Consider the following 15,211-nt stretch of genomic DNA (forward strand, 5'->3'; position numbering starts at 1 on the left):
TCAGTTAGTCATATTATACTTTCTAATAAGGCATCTTGCTTTACCATCTCAAATATCCTAGATGCCCTGGCATTTTTTAACATGTCTGAAGTTTTAGTGATAACCTGTGTATACATCTATGTAAAACTAACCTCTACCACATATAGACTTACTTTTCACTCCCCTCTTGAGTGCTATCAGGCTCATAGGTGACATCTGAACATTGTTTGGAGTTGCATGTTGAGCTATCATCAAATGCAGTGTCTCTCATTTTGATTTGGCCTTTTAATTGGTGTTGAAGTGAGACATGGAGATTCAATACCTGTGCCAACACTCACACCAAGAGAGTGGTCTAAAGGCTTCACTTGAACTGCTGAAAAAACACACATATGACAATCAAACCCATGAAACACAACGCAAGAAGACTATTACCAGCTAATTGAATGAAGATAAACATAGCTAGCAACCTATAACTTTACTCCGTCTTTTCAGCTTTTGGGTTTCTGTCTGAATTTACACACTCTTCAAAGATGGTTCATCACATTGACAGGTAACATCTCTTGTTAGGGACTGTATAACAGGAATTGCATTACAGTATGATATCGGTAGCTACAAGGCCAAAATAGATGATTGTGCAAGACTGCCAACTTTTGGAGTGAGAATTACGATTAAAATCATAATCTTGAGATTTGATTTCAATCTTGATTCAATATCGATTAATTTGGATATACAGTACATATAGATTTTTTTCATGGAAAAACTCACTGATATTGAGTTTCATGTGTACTTTAACTGTAGGCAGAGTGTTCTTCATTCTTTTTCCTCCAGACATAACGCTGATCTATAGGAAGCTGATCCAACAAAGAAGTTACAGTTTTGTTTCATCGCTCCACAGAACAGAATCCCAAAATCTCTGTGGCTTATTTATATGATTTTGAGCAAATTGGAGCTGACTTTTCTTGTGCTTTTGGTCAGTAGTGGTGTATGTCTTGGGAGTTCTGGCAAGCATTTATTACATGCCTTACTGTGAAAGCTAAACCTAAGTTGTTGCTACAAAGTCTTGCTGCAGGTCTTTTGCAATCTCTCAAGGGTTTTTCTGCCCCGTCCAGGTAGTGTAACTACTGATCCTTTAACTTTGAACTTGTAAACTATGCTTCCAGCGGTGTCTTTAGGAACATTTAGTGCCGTCGCTATCTTTTTGTTTCCTGTTCCTTGCGAAGGGCGTTTATCTTCTCTTAACTTTTTGGACCATTCTTTTGACTTAGCCATATTTCTAACATGCAGTCAAACGTGATACTCAACAAACCTAGCCAGTTCAGATATTTCATGTGTTCTAGCTCAAGCACACCAGGTGCAACTAATAAAGCCCTTGATTAGTTGCATCGGATGTGCTTGAGACAACACCCGTTTTGCAGATTTGTGCTGTTGTGAGGGATTCTATTCAGGGGGTCGAATAATTTTGAGACTGCAGAAGTCATTAAAAGTCAATTAAAAGTAATTAAAAGTACATTTTCAGTTGAATCTGGGGAAACCACTTGAAACATTTGTTGTGTTGAGCTATTTTAATTACTTTTGTTTAATTTGTTCATTGCAAACAACTGAAACCTGTAAATTCTGAAGCACTGCATCAACATATGAAACCTAATGAAACATTACCCTTGAATAAATGACGTGTCATTTTTATGCAGCTAACCATATAATCTAGATTAAAACTTGTAAAGATTGCTCCATTCATGAATTAATAACTGGATCACACAATATGTGCAGAGATGTAGAATAAAAGATAATTACCTAGATGTTGATTCCTGATGGGTTCTGAAAGCACGCTACAGACTGCTAACAGCAAACAATGGCAAGTATTTGAATGTTTGAGCAGTAAGCTCATTAGCCACTGATGCAACAATTTTTCAGACCTATCACTCTGCACCATCTAGAGCTTCATGCCAGAACTAGGTAATATTTGTTAAAGCTTATAATACTGGGGCATGTTCAAGTTCAAAACGGTGCGCAACATTTTGCTACGGTTTCTGGGTTGAACGTCATGTTTCCTGGAAACGGTGTGCAACGGGGTTTGAGATAAGTTTTCTCTTGTTTGGTGGGTGTGTCAGAACTGCAGTCCAATCAGCAGCAACATGTATATAAAGCATGCCGTATTAAAGTGAACTCGCACAATGGGTTCAAGGAAAGTAATTTGCAAATGTGTTCGATGCAGCTCGGTATACGCAAAAACTGAGGATATTAGAAGACATGTTTGTCGTAAGTTTTATTGTAAAAATATAGGATATCAACATAATGATGTAGTTGTTTATATTTTTAGCTTCATTGCAAGTGTATTGGTATAGAAATAAACAATGGTAATTAAGTGCTTTTCCTAAAAATGAGAAAGAAAATACAGGGTATTAAAACAGTATGAACTACAAATAAAGTCAGTATGTGAGGCTAAATAGATGTGTTTTAGTCTGAATTAGGTAAGATGTGTGCTTCCATTTCAGTTTCAGCAATCCCTTCACTCGATTGGGATGTTCTCTTTTGTTCTGGGCGGAAATTGCAGTAACTTTAACATCAGGCATATTTTGTAGTATTAAACACATATTTATACCAACTTCATCAGGCTCAGAAAATTCTTCACAAAGAACACAAAGAATGGCCTTCTCAGCTGCCATAGTTGCAACTCTTGCGTCATCAGAACAGTGTGTTCAACGCATCACCGTTTCTGTTTAAAAAACGTTGTGCAACGTTTTGTCGGGGCTGAACGCAGCCCTGTTGACCTTGACAGCATTTTCTCTCTCCTGGTTATTAATTAGGCAGTGTCAAAGAAGCCAGTCTCAATTCTTGTCATTTTGGTATGTAATGATGTGATTCGTTGGCTAAAAAAATTAAAGTAAAGATGAATTTGAGTGATATGCTTTTTTTTGTTTTTTTTTTAAGGTTTCTGCAGATATTGCGATATATCGTTACAGTGAATTATTTTGTCCACGATAACCGTGGTGTGGAATAATCTGATATCGTGACAGCCCTACTTGACAACACTTGTGTTTTGTCACTAAAGAAGAATCAAGTAAGGTAATTATTTCATTTAGTTTCTGTCCTTTTATTTATAAACTTTCATTCACATTGTGGAATTCCACAGCAAGAAAGATTTGGAATGCAGCAACGTCTCCATACAATAGAAATTAAAGGGCATTTCCTGCAACCATTCAATATTTGAAACTATAGCAAAGGAGAAAGTCAGGTGGGGCCACAAGTGATCGTACTTGAAAAAAAAAAAAAAACAGATTTGGTCCACATTTAGCTGAGGTCTGAATGCAGCCTTGACTTCACACAGAGACATATTTTCTGGTGCCATTTTAAATGGCCAAGCCATTTGAAACACTTTCCACACAAAGAACATGAATAAGTTCTCACATTTGCATGACTTTTCAGGTGTATCTCTAAATGTAATGGCAAAAGAAATTTTTTATTACACTGATCACAATTAAATTGTCTTCCTCCAGGGTGAGCGCGCCGGTGATTTTTAAAATGGCTCCTTTTTTTTAACTTCTTACCACCCTCAGAACACTGCAATTTCTTTCCACAATGAGTCTGCAAATGATGTTTCAAATCTCTTTGATATCTGAAACTCTTTTTGCACTGAAGACACATGAACGGCTTCTCTCCAGTGTGAATTCTCATGTGAGTCTGAAGGTTTCCTTTCTGTGGAAAGCCTTTCCCACACATGTTGCACATGTAAGGCCTCTCTCCAGAGTGACTTCTCATGTGGGAGTCAAAAGATGCTTTATATGTGAAACTCCTTCCGCACTGAGTGCATGAATAAGGCTTTTCTCCAGTATGAACTCTCATGTGAGTCTTAAGGCTTATTTTATAGGTGAAACTCTTTCCACAGTGATGACATACAAAACAGTTCTCTCTTGAATGAATCTTCATGTGGTAATTAAAAGATGCTTTACGTGTGAAGCTCTTTCCACACTGATCACATGTGTGCGGCTTCTCTCCAGTGTGACTGCTCACGTGAGAATTAAAGTAGTTTTTATATGTAAAACTCTTTCCACACTGTTGGCATGTGAATGGCTTCTCTCCGGTGTGAATTCTCATATGGACTGTAAGGTTTCCTTTTTGAGTGAAACACTTTCCACACTGTTGGCATGTGAAAGAGCTCTCTCCAGTGTGAAGCCTCATGTGGACTTTAAGGTTTTGTTTTTGAGTGAAACTCTTTTTACACTGTTTGCAGGTGTAAGGCTTCTCTCCAGTGTGAACTCTCATGTGAACTTTAAGGTTTCCAAGATGATTGAAACTCTTTCCACAGTGATGGCAGGTGAAATACTTGTTAGACTTGTTCCGACGTCTTTTTCGTGATGATGTCTTTTCAGTCTCTGTGGATTTTTCTCCAGCCATGAAATCATGATGATTTTCATACTGATCTTTCCCCTCCATGTCATTCAGTTCTGGACTCTCCTCTTTCAGTGCCATGAGGTCTAAAGCGAAAAAAACAAAACAAATACAAGTTAACACCAGTTTAATGGCACAAAGCAACGAACATCACAACCTACTAAAGAACAGAGACATTTCCTGTAATCTCAGAAACTCTTCTCAATAGTTAACTTCACTTTCTTTAGGACACGTCCAAAATGCCTACAGTCCAAAAAAGCTGGCAGTTATTAGTTTAGTTTATTTTTAATGAAGCATTTCTACTGCCTCAAGTGCAGCCCAAAGTGCTGTACAAAGCAATCAACGAAACCAAACAATACAAACACAACATTGAAGGAATGTTAAAATCGGGGTGATTCTGTCCATCTTTCTCGTACTGGTCAATAGTCTAGCAGTGGCATTTTGAACCAGCTGCAATCATAATTACTATTGTAACGCGCTTATTAAACCACAATTTGAAGTTACAAATGACTTGAAGAGAGATGTAGCTGCAAACAGATGCCAAAATCAAGTGCTATTTAATCTTTCGACAACATAGAACAACAATATTCTCTTGGATGGCTCAGTATTAGGTCCTCTGCTTTTCTCCATGTATAAGCTTGTCATTAGTATTCACTGTAATGCCAATAATAGTTTGTATTTACTCACAACCTGAAAAAAAAAAAAAAGCACAACCTTACAAGTTTGTGGAATGCATTGTTGATATTAGGGCTGCATCAACTAATCAATAAAACTGAAACAAAAGTAATGAGAAAAAAATTCACTGAATTTGATTATCACTTAACCAGGCCAGCGCACTGTGCATGGAAAACGTCTACCAGTCACATCATTTTACAGTAGTGAATAATGGCAACTATTAAAAAATACAGCGCGAGCTGCTGAGGGAAAAGTGTATGACCCAAGTGTTTTTTTGAGAGATATGTTGTTGTTTAATGCTTTCGAGACATGTTTTCCCCAGTGCATAACTTATATCCTTGCCTGGAAATGTTAAAAAGTCATATGAATTTCCATTTTGGGTAAAGTTGCATAAACACTGCATTTTTTTCACCCTATGGAAATAAAGCACTTCTAATATGTAGCAAAAAATAAATAGATAAATAAGGCCATAATAAATAAGTTATGGCCATAACTTTGTTCATCACCATGGTAACTTGCGCTGCACGGCTAACTTGCTCTGAAGCAGGTTTTATTCTGGATTAGAGATCACAAACCCAAACTGGACCAATCAGCTGTGATTGTGGCATATCTGATGCAATAAAGCCACTCCCCCTGTATCTCTTGCTCTAAATTACAGCAGTTTATAGTGACAAGTTTGGAGACAAATTGTATCTTATGCTGCTAATTATTTTTTATATTTATATTGTATGGATTACAATTATGAATAATTCATATATATAATTCAATATATATATATGAATTGACAATTAATATTAAACGTTGCATTTGACTTAATATAATTATATACTAGCCACTTTTCATATGGACAAGCATCACTTTCAGAGATATTTGTAATGGAAAACCCTAATGATGAAACGAGATCAAGTGTGTGACCCAGCTTGTGTGTAGGACATGAAATTAAAAGTCTAAAAGTTGTACAAAATCTCTTATGAGAGGCTTTTGAAGGACAACATGTATTAAAATCACCAAGAATCAACAGGTTATCAGAAATTGAGACCACATAGTATAAAAAGTCTGAAAACTCTGTATATCAAGACACAAAGCAACGGACTGGGTAGGTCTGATATTGGTCATTTATCGAGAGCCAAGTCTAAGTCAATACTGATCTTGCATTTATCAAGGAAAAAAATCGTATACAGACAAAAAAATCTAAAGTTAATTACATTTCACGATTTGCTTAATACAAACGAAATGTTTTTGTTAGATACTGTGGCTTTATTAAGTGACAGAAATGAGTGGTTTTCATTGTTTTTAAGACAGAAGATGATCTTGAGTCTATTGTTAAATAATTGTTTTCTTTAGGCTACTTCTACATGTCATAATAATGAATGTCTAACATGGAAGTAGGACCTCCTCAGATTCAAGTGAAGTTAGAACAGAGTGGTGCAGGTTTGACATCACTTTGTAGGCCAAAACCCAGAAGCAAGTTAGCATTTTAGCACTTCTGGTTCCATCATTGTGAAAATCAATGGGTTTTTTTAATGGGATTTTGGTTAAATGGCTGAAATAAAGTCTGTGGTGAACACAAGCTCAAAGACACTTTCATGTTTTATTCTACGACATAAAATACATCAATTACCCCACTCGCGATTTTTTTTAATTAAGATGATGCGTTTTTTGAAAAGGCTGGTTGCTAACAAGTAAGGGCTGTCACATTACGTTCGAAAATCGATTGCACAATCGATCGGACCAACCAATGCAGGTTTCGAAAACGAAAATAGGGAATCGATTTTAACGGTCTTTTCTCGGAGCGCGTCCAGCTCGTCACGATACGCCCGCAGCGAACGCGTGTCACACAGCGACTGCAGGCTCTGACAAACACACATAACAGCAAATTATACTTCTGCATAATGTGTCTCTTTTTACAACAAAACTGTGAATTCTGCCGGTATTCAGACAGTCTCATGCATACAGATACAGATTCGGGCTACGGTCTACAATCTACAAATTTGTTTGACATTTCTAATCATAAACACAGCCATGTTGAAGACTGCAGTAATGTTCTTCATTGATATTATGGCAGTCCACTCTGCTTATTGTTTTTCGAAAATGTTGCACTCCTGTTTGTCATTGTGCACGAAACTTAGCCAATAAATCATCAGGAATATTTGCTGACTTGTGCGCGTCTTTACGTTCGTCCTAATGCCTGTTAGTTGTCTGCTGATTTGCCCATATTCGGCGTTTAAAATGGAAACGTCTTTAGACATGGAAAATCGATTTTACAATCGATTCAATGAACACTTATGTCTCAAAAATCGAACAGGATTTTTTCACAAAAGTGACAGCCCTACTAACAAGTGGCTAAATGGGAATACAGATGCTGTCAAGGCAGCCTCGTTATGGTTATAATTGTGCTCTTACAAACTATTCTAACTTAAACGTTCTGGGAAAATGTTTTTAGATAAAAACTGAAAGAGTTGGAAGCTTTTCAGGTGTAACTTTTCATATTGATGTTGAAGTCGTGGGACCGTGGTGTAGTTTGTTTATAGCCCACCTTTGGCTTTTTACTTCTGGCGACTGCATTTAGGCTTCAAAATTCATAAAAGTTGTGTTCATCAGTAGGGCTGTAATGCGGCGCTGCTGCTTGGTGACATATGGTTTCCAGGCAAAATAGAATAAGAAAAGATGTTTATATGTCACTTTAACACGAATACATATTAATAAATGACATTTTGATGTTTGAAAGTCTCTAGGTTTTAACATAAATGCAGATATAAATGTAATTTAAAAAAATATATAATAATAATAATTTTCAAATTATTAATAACGATTTTCAAATACTGCACCTGTCAATACAGAACAAAATATTCTGTAGCCTATTTTGCCGTCAATACTGCCGACGTTGTCTTTGCCGCTATATATTTATGTTTAACATGAAGTATAGGCCTTCCACAACTCTATCCCAATATGTCAAATATATCACCAATGAGACTTATCATATGTCACCTAGCAGCAGCAGCGGTCAGACACGTTTCTGGTGTGCAAAGACATAGAAAACGCCACGCAGCCGCCACGCAACAGAAACACCACGCAGCCAGTGTGTCGCCGGCTTTAGTCTCTGCATGTGCTGTTTGTTAAGGTTTCCAATAACGTGCATTTGATAACGCAAAACATCGGACGCGGTTTGTGTTTGGTAATTACTGTAACTGTAATCATTTAAATGCGTGGAGCGTGTCTCGGGTTTCTCAAACTACATCTCTGCATGCTGCTGAGTTTGTGTGGCTCATAACATTCATCTGGGAACGCAGTGTGCACCATTTCAGAAGATTTGTAACGCAACTCATTTGTAAATCTACGCCAACACAGGAGAATACATAAATATATATATCTGAATATGCAAATCGTTGTGCATCGCGATTTCAAAATAAAAGTGTAAAATTTTGATGTTCAAAAAATTACAGCGGCTGTTGCATTTCTATCGTACACAAGTGACCAAATATTAAAGATTAAGTTGACATTTGAATTAAATGTTGTTTGGCCAATATTAAACAAGGATTTGATAATGCCAGAGCCCGTCTACGGAGAGCCTGCCCACTCCCTATTAAGCCCTGTTGTACCGAATTTTGGTTGTAGTACCACCAGAGTTCCACTGGGGGGCGATCGCCATGAGTGCAAAATGAATGGGAGTCAATGGGGCTAGACAGCTAAATTTGTCTCTTTCACCCAATTGCCGTTGAGAAATCTCAGATCTGATTGTAGATTTTGCAAGTTCAACATGGGTTTTAGGTCGAAAGTTGAATGAACGAGTACTTATGTCCTTTCGATTTCTTACAGGTTGAGTTGTTGTTGCCCATAACACTCTAGCATTCTGCTAATGAACGCTGATTGGTCAGTGAAGGACTGATTACGACCAGAGATACCGCTTGATGGCATCGTGGCATCCGAAGCGGGACCAGAAACAAACAAAACAAAAACTCTTCTAGCACGTGTATTTACCTGTGTCAGCTGTGTTGTCGATGCCTCGAGAGAAAAGAAAGTGCAGAGCGCGAAAGCACCAAAGTGACTGAAGGATTGCCGTAAATCAGTATCTCTGGTCGTAAATGTGTATGACGTCATTGACACTTTAAAAGACTTTTTAAAGCAAATAAGTGACTCAAAAAAAATCTAACACCCAGCAATGTGTAATTTATTTGCATCTCCTTTCGAATACAACATTCAAATTACTAGACAAAAAATTATATCCTGAGAAAAGTGGACCTAGACCTCCATTCATTCTGCACTCGTCCTGTGAGCGCCCTCATGTGGAATCAGAGAGGAACTGCAACCAGTTCAGAAGCCGGAAGTTTACTGAGAGTGAAACTTCTCGCCTTATTAGACATTCTCTGATAATGCCGTAGTGTAGCCAGGCCGTTGGCGCCCTCTGTAGGCATTTGTTGTAATGCGTAATGTAAGTTATGTTTATATGATTTTATATAATTTATTTTACATGGTGTATTTTAACAGCGTTGTTCAATAAAACCTATATGATTACTTACTTTGATACTTTATTTGAACCAATAATTATTGCTTGTTATTATAAATTTGGTTAACACTTTACAATAGTTCATTAGTTAATGTATTAACCAACATGAACTAACAATGAGCAATACATTTGTAACTGTATTAATCTTTGTTAATGTTAGTTAATAAAAATCCAGCTGTTCATTGTTTGTTCATGTTAGTTCACAGTACATTAATGTTAACAAATACAACCTTTGATTTTAATAATATAATGTAGTAGTTAATGTTGAAATTAATATTAACTAAGATTAATAAATGCTGTAGAAGTATTGTTCATTCTTTTAGTATATGTTAACTATGGTAGTTAACTAATGTTAACCAATGAACCTTGTTGTAAAGTGTTACCTATATTTGCATTTTAAGTCATTTTAAAGGCTGTTGTTCACATTTTTATCACCACAATTTGTTATCCAATTACTCGATTGAATAATCAGTAGAATACTCGATTACTAAAATAATCGATAGCTACTACAGCCCCATTCATCAGTGATAATTATGGACAAAACGTGCAAGTATCATGAACTTTTGTTGATCAGAGCTTGTTTTTAGCGATAATCTAAAAGCCTATGGGAAAATCCTATTAGATTTTCGTTGAGGAAACCAGTGTGATGCGAACTGTCGGTTGGCCTACAAAGTGACGTCATACCTGCAGCACTCTATTTGTCTGGTCATGTGATCCCCACGTGCATGTCCCCTAGGGTTGACTACCGAAACCAATATGGCACCGATACTGTTGTATTACAAATTTATTAAATGTTTAATTTAGGTTCCAACATTAAAAGTTAAGACTTTGATTTTAGTAGGGTCAGTTTCGAGCTAGAGACTCCGGCCAGTCCTGTTTTCTCTATTGTGTTTTAAATAAGTCAGATCACTGAGATTCTCACCTTTCGGAGCCCAAATGGCTTTCGGAGCCCCTGGCCCAGACGTTGAATCGTTAGGGTGATTGGATTAGCTGTAGGGGAGACTTTCACCTTTTGTCTTTAATGGCTCTGGGATGGCTCTTGGAACCGGAGTTCCTGGCCAGTATCAGCATTTGAATAGTTACGCTGATTCAATTGGACTGGTAGCGCTCTCAGAGTAGGGTGTGTTCCTACTTCATTTGCATGCTTTGTTCAGAGTCTCCGCCTCTATGTAATCCCTCCCCCTTGGAATGTATATAACTGAAGACTCAAATTTCATCATTTAATGTTTTTAGTATTATTATTACTTTTTTACCTTTTATTAATATTCATAATCAGTAGTATTATGTATCTCTTTTATACTCTTTATATACATTCATAATTATTTGTACTCATTGTATTTTGTGAATATGTGGAAGAGACTTTGGGAGACTTTGGACTTGAGTGTGCTGCTGGACTGAAATGTATATGCAGTTTTTCATCAAGCATAGTATAAGGGGAATACATTCCAACGTTAATGGAAACCATATGTTCTTCTGCTGAATGTATGTGTTCCTATGGTGATGTAGTTTTTTCCTTGGTCAGGGATATAAAAACCAAGCCCTGTTTGTCTGAAAATCAGGAAGAGATGGAAATGTAGGAAAGATGACTGAGAAGCTGAATTAGACCTTCGCTTGGTCCATTGTCTCTTCCTCCTATGTTTTATAACCCAAATAAATAAGATATCTCTTGGCAAAATCACTGGTGTCTGTTTCCATGAAATTAAACAACAGGGGAAAGCAAGATGCATACTGTATTAGATTTAGACTGTTGGAAGAACTGCAGCAACGCAACGCGAAGTTCTCAATAAAGAATAACTTCTGTTTGAACGCGATCCCAACGTCTCCTGGTCTTCGATTCTGAGTTTCCTACAGTACCTATATGACTGTTATGTACCGGACCAAATCAGAACGCAGATTTCAGTGCCACTTAAATGCCTGACCAGTCGAGGTGGCGGCAAGGGACTGTCTTTGACGGTCATTAAACCGTTCAACTAATGCACATTCATTCAAAGATAGATGTAATTAAACAAGGTGTTGAAACTATTTGAACTTTGAGAGCCACTTAACAAAGCAGCAATGCGCCGCATAGGTAACGCTGACGCCATTCTTTAAACAACGCTAAAAGGATGATACGACAAAGATTTTGCGTTCCTTGGACATGGCAATCTTATTATAATAATTTTTTTATGAATATAAGACCTGAAGGACAGATGCCGGTAATCGCACGCGCTCAGTCGATCTCTCTCTCATTCAAGGTCTGTTTAGACTTGTTAAGTGCAAATCTACAGAGCCACCATGATAAACGCAGTCTTATTATCATTATTAATTTATTTAACATTCAATACACATGCACAAAGTGCAAAGAAAGAAGGGCGTAGCCTTATGAAAAAGAAGAAAAACCGCAAAAATCGTGATTGCTTGCATTCCTCTACTAACGCCTGTTATTAGTACTGTTATTTAGTGTTAAATTATTATAGTTGGGTCAGGTGGCTTAGGTTTTATTGTGAATTTGTAATGTACATTTGTTGTGTTTTGCATCTACTTATATTTATATATTTAAGTATACTTTAAACTTTTAATATATTGTTCAATTTAATGTTTTTTTTAAATAAAAACGCTGTTCTTTAATGTCACCCATTGTCGTTTTGTGGCTCTTTTTTTTTTTTTAAGTATCATTTCAGGCACCAGTACTGTTTTAAAAGTATCAATTTGGCACCGGTATCGTAAAAAACCCAAACGATACCCAGCCCTACTGTCCACATGAGGGACCCGCTCCATGTCAAATAAAACCACTTTAATTAGGACACTCGTATGACATTCTTCAAAAATATAAGAGATGCACGATATATTGACAGCCATATCAGTATCAGTCGATACATGTTCATTTTTAATGTTATCGTTATCATTCCGATAAGAAGATATCTTAAAGCTGATAAATAATGTATTATTTCCTTCAGCTGAGAGACTGATGTGCGCTGTTCAGAGACAGATGAGAGACAGTTCACCATGATGGATTTTAATTGCTCAAAATATGATTGGAATCACTTTGAAAGGGAAAATACAGCTCAGTGCAACATGTGCAGCACAAATCTGTCATATAGGCTACATAAAATTATAAAGAAAACACCACCGTAAAAGAATGTTGTGAATTCTTTGTTCACCCGTGTTTTAGCGCATCCACAAAAGAATTACACCATGACTATAAGTTTGCTTGTGCATTTGCAGCCTTATGTGCAATTGTAAGTATAATAGTTTTTGTGTGTATATCTGATTTCTCTCATATAGATGCGTTTAGTTAAGCTAATTAACACAGTAATAAAGCACATGCAGCTCAAACAGCAATGGACAAAATTAATAACTCTAGTGATGGGTCATTCATGAATGATCCGTTCATTGCGTCTGTCACGTGACAAATGAACGAAAGACTCGGAAGGTAAAGTAATTATTTTTTTCCCCTGTAAATTATTTTTGACTGCATTATAATGATTTCTTAATTCAGAATATGATCAAGATTGCGTAGGTGGATGTGTTCGGGGAATTCAGCAGTTAAACGTATAACATTTAAAGCCACTTAAATGAACGAATTGACTCGAAAAAAGATTCGTTCATTTTGATGAACGAGATCGAACAAGAGAGTCAGTAAAATGATCCGATCTTCCCATCACTTAATGTGGACTGTTATATTACATAACATTATAATTGTATACACAATAGTAATAAAACATTGTGAATTCTTTGGGTTTAGTTGCCGTGTTTCAGCGCGTTGTTACGGGAAGAGCGCGTCCACATCACATTCAGACTAGCACAAAACTTAAAGTTCACATTTACTTGTGTATTTGCAACTTTTTGTAGTTGAAATGTTTATGATGCATAAATATCTGATTATTGACATAATGCTTTGTTTGAGTCAATTAAGCCGCTAACAAAGCGCTTCAGTTACCGCTGTTCATTCAGTTCTTCAGCTTCAGCAATGCTGTTACTTGAAACAGCAATATTCATTTTAGATGTTTTTTTCAGAAACATTGATGCATTACTTACAATAACTAGCACTTTTATTTTTCTCTTATTTCATCAACTATATTTATTGTCCGTGCATATGCAATTCTTTTTTTATTTATCCATGGCATGTGCATTTTGATTCTTTATACGCAAGTAATGTCGTCCAATTAATAAATGCATTATAGAGGCATTATTTTATTTATTTGTAAGGCAATGGACTTTTTGATAAAGAAATTTGGAGTGTAAAATAAATGTTAAAATGTACACTGGTTCACTATAGGCCACTGTACTGTATATGTTTGATATAGGTTGAAGTGCTTTATTGGTTAGGCTAGACTTTTGCTTTTGTAATCAGGCTCTCAAATTTAATTAAAAAATTTGGATTTACATTTAGATTTATCAGCCAATATATCGGTTGACGGCTTTCAAATATAAAGAATTATCGGTATGAACCAATATTTTTGTATTGGTGCATCCCTAAAAAAAATATGATTCATTTCTGTAGAGCTGGACATTTTAATAAGGATCAAATGACTGAGTTAAGCTTTGAGAATGACACCAACCTGTTTGTTCCTCAGTATCTTCTTGTTTCACTCTGAATGTTTCTTCAATCTTCAGGTCTTCACTCTCCTCTTTAATAGACGCCATCTTTATAAGTGTGTCACGCGTATCTCAGTCACTTCACCAAAAGTTTTTCTGTAGGTTTGGCACACTCTGTCATGATTGAGATTTAAAAAAAATAATAATAATTTAACAGAAAGAAAAATAAATCCAAACTAAATCTCAGTGTGTGCATTGAAGCTTCACATTTGATATTTATTTTTTTCGTTCATTATATTTAATAGACTGCATTTTGATGAAAACATTTGCAGTTGTTTGTTAAAGTTGTCATTACACACAGTGTTTGTGTTCTCGTTGCATTTACACTGTTTTGACCAGCATGTCTCGTCAGCGACTGCGTGCGTGTGGTGAATCGAGCGATTCGAATCGCTGAATCATTTTGCGAAGCATTTGGTTCGGTTCCGTTCGGTTCAATTCAATTCACAAATATTTGATAGCGCTTTTCCTAATTCATGACTTGGATTTTCAAAACCTCCGTTTGCAACTTGCAACCCATCACAACTTGCCAGTGACCGAATTCGTGTTTATGATAAACTGATTCACGATATAGGGAGAGAAATTAGACCCACAGGTCTTCTGTTACTCATGTGTGGATACACTTGACTGCCAAAAAAAATCCCGTTCATTAATGTTAGATAAAGCATTACAACGTTATATTCAGTGATAAATAATTCGCTTTCCATCTGTAAAAACTATACATTTACTGAACATTTTGTATCGATTTAAACACCTAAAATGATTTAAACACAAACCTTCTTAATCCGAATGACAACTGATGCAGGGAGCGCAGCGCAGCTTTATGAGGTCATATCGCCAGATCAAAATAAAAGTCCCATTTTTTTTATACCTGATATCATATGGAATTACTTTTGTGTCTTTTTTAATCTGAGGTATAAAGTCCAGGGGTCAGAAAGTAAAAGTCCTGCCATGTCCCAGCAAGCAATAGCCGTCTTTTCAACGTCTGGGTTAAATATAGACCCGATATAGAAAAATAATTTTATGTGTAACCCACTTTTAGCCCAAATAACATTTAATCTGGATAAATGTATTTTTTTCCAAAATAACTTG

At 36.3% G+C, this 15,211-nt stretch overlaps 1 protein-coding gene across 1 annotated transcript; it reads right to left on the minus strand.

Annotated features, from left to right (window-relative positions):
• Window positions 1–2,905: 2,905 nt before the first annotated feature.
• On the minus strand, window positions 2,906–14,963 carry LOC311288934 (uncharacterized protein). The gene is made up of 3 exons (XM_084406617.1): window positions 14,896–14,963; window positions 14,086–14,236; window positions 2,906–4,451 (listed from the first exon to the last, which is right to left on the minus strand). Exons 2-3 carry the CDS (start codon window positions 14,168–14,170, stop codon window positions 3,268–3,270), a joined length of 1,269 nt encoding a protein of 422 aa, XP_084262743.1. The 5' UTR covers window positions 14,171–14,236; window positions 14,896–14,963; the 3' UTR covers window positions 2,906–3,267.
• Between the last annotated feature and the right edge of the window lie 248 nt (window positions 14,964–15,211).

This window comes from Rutilus rutilus (genome assembly GCF_951802725.1).
Source record: "Rutilus rutilus genome assembly, chromosome: 4".
Lineage (NCBI taxonomy): Eukaryota > Metazoa > Chordata > Actinopteri > Cypriniformes > Leuciscidae > Rutilus > Rutilus rutilus.

Coding starts and splice junctions, on each gene's coding strand:
- LOC311288934 (XM_084406617.1), bottom strand. CDS start 14,170: ATGGCGTCTATTAAAGAGGAGAGTGAAGACCTGAAGATTGAAGAAACA. Junction 4,452..14,085: donor AGATACTGAGGAACAAACAG/GTTGGTGTCATT, acceptor TTTTCGCTTTAG/ACCTCATGGCACTGAAAGAG.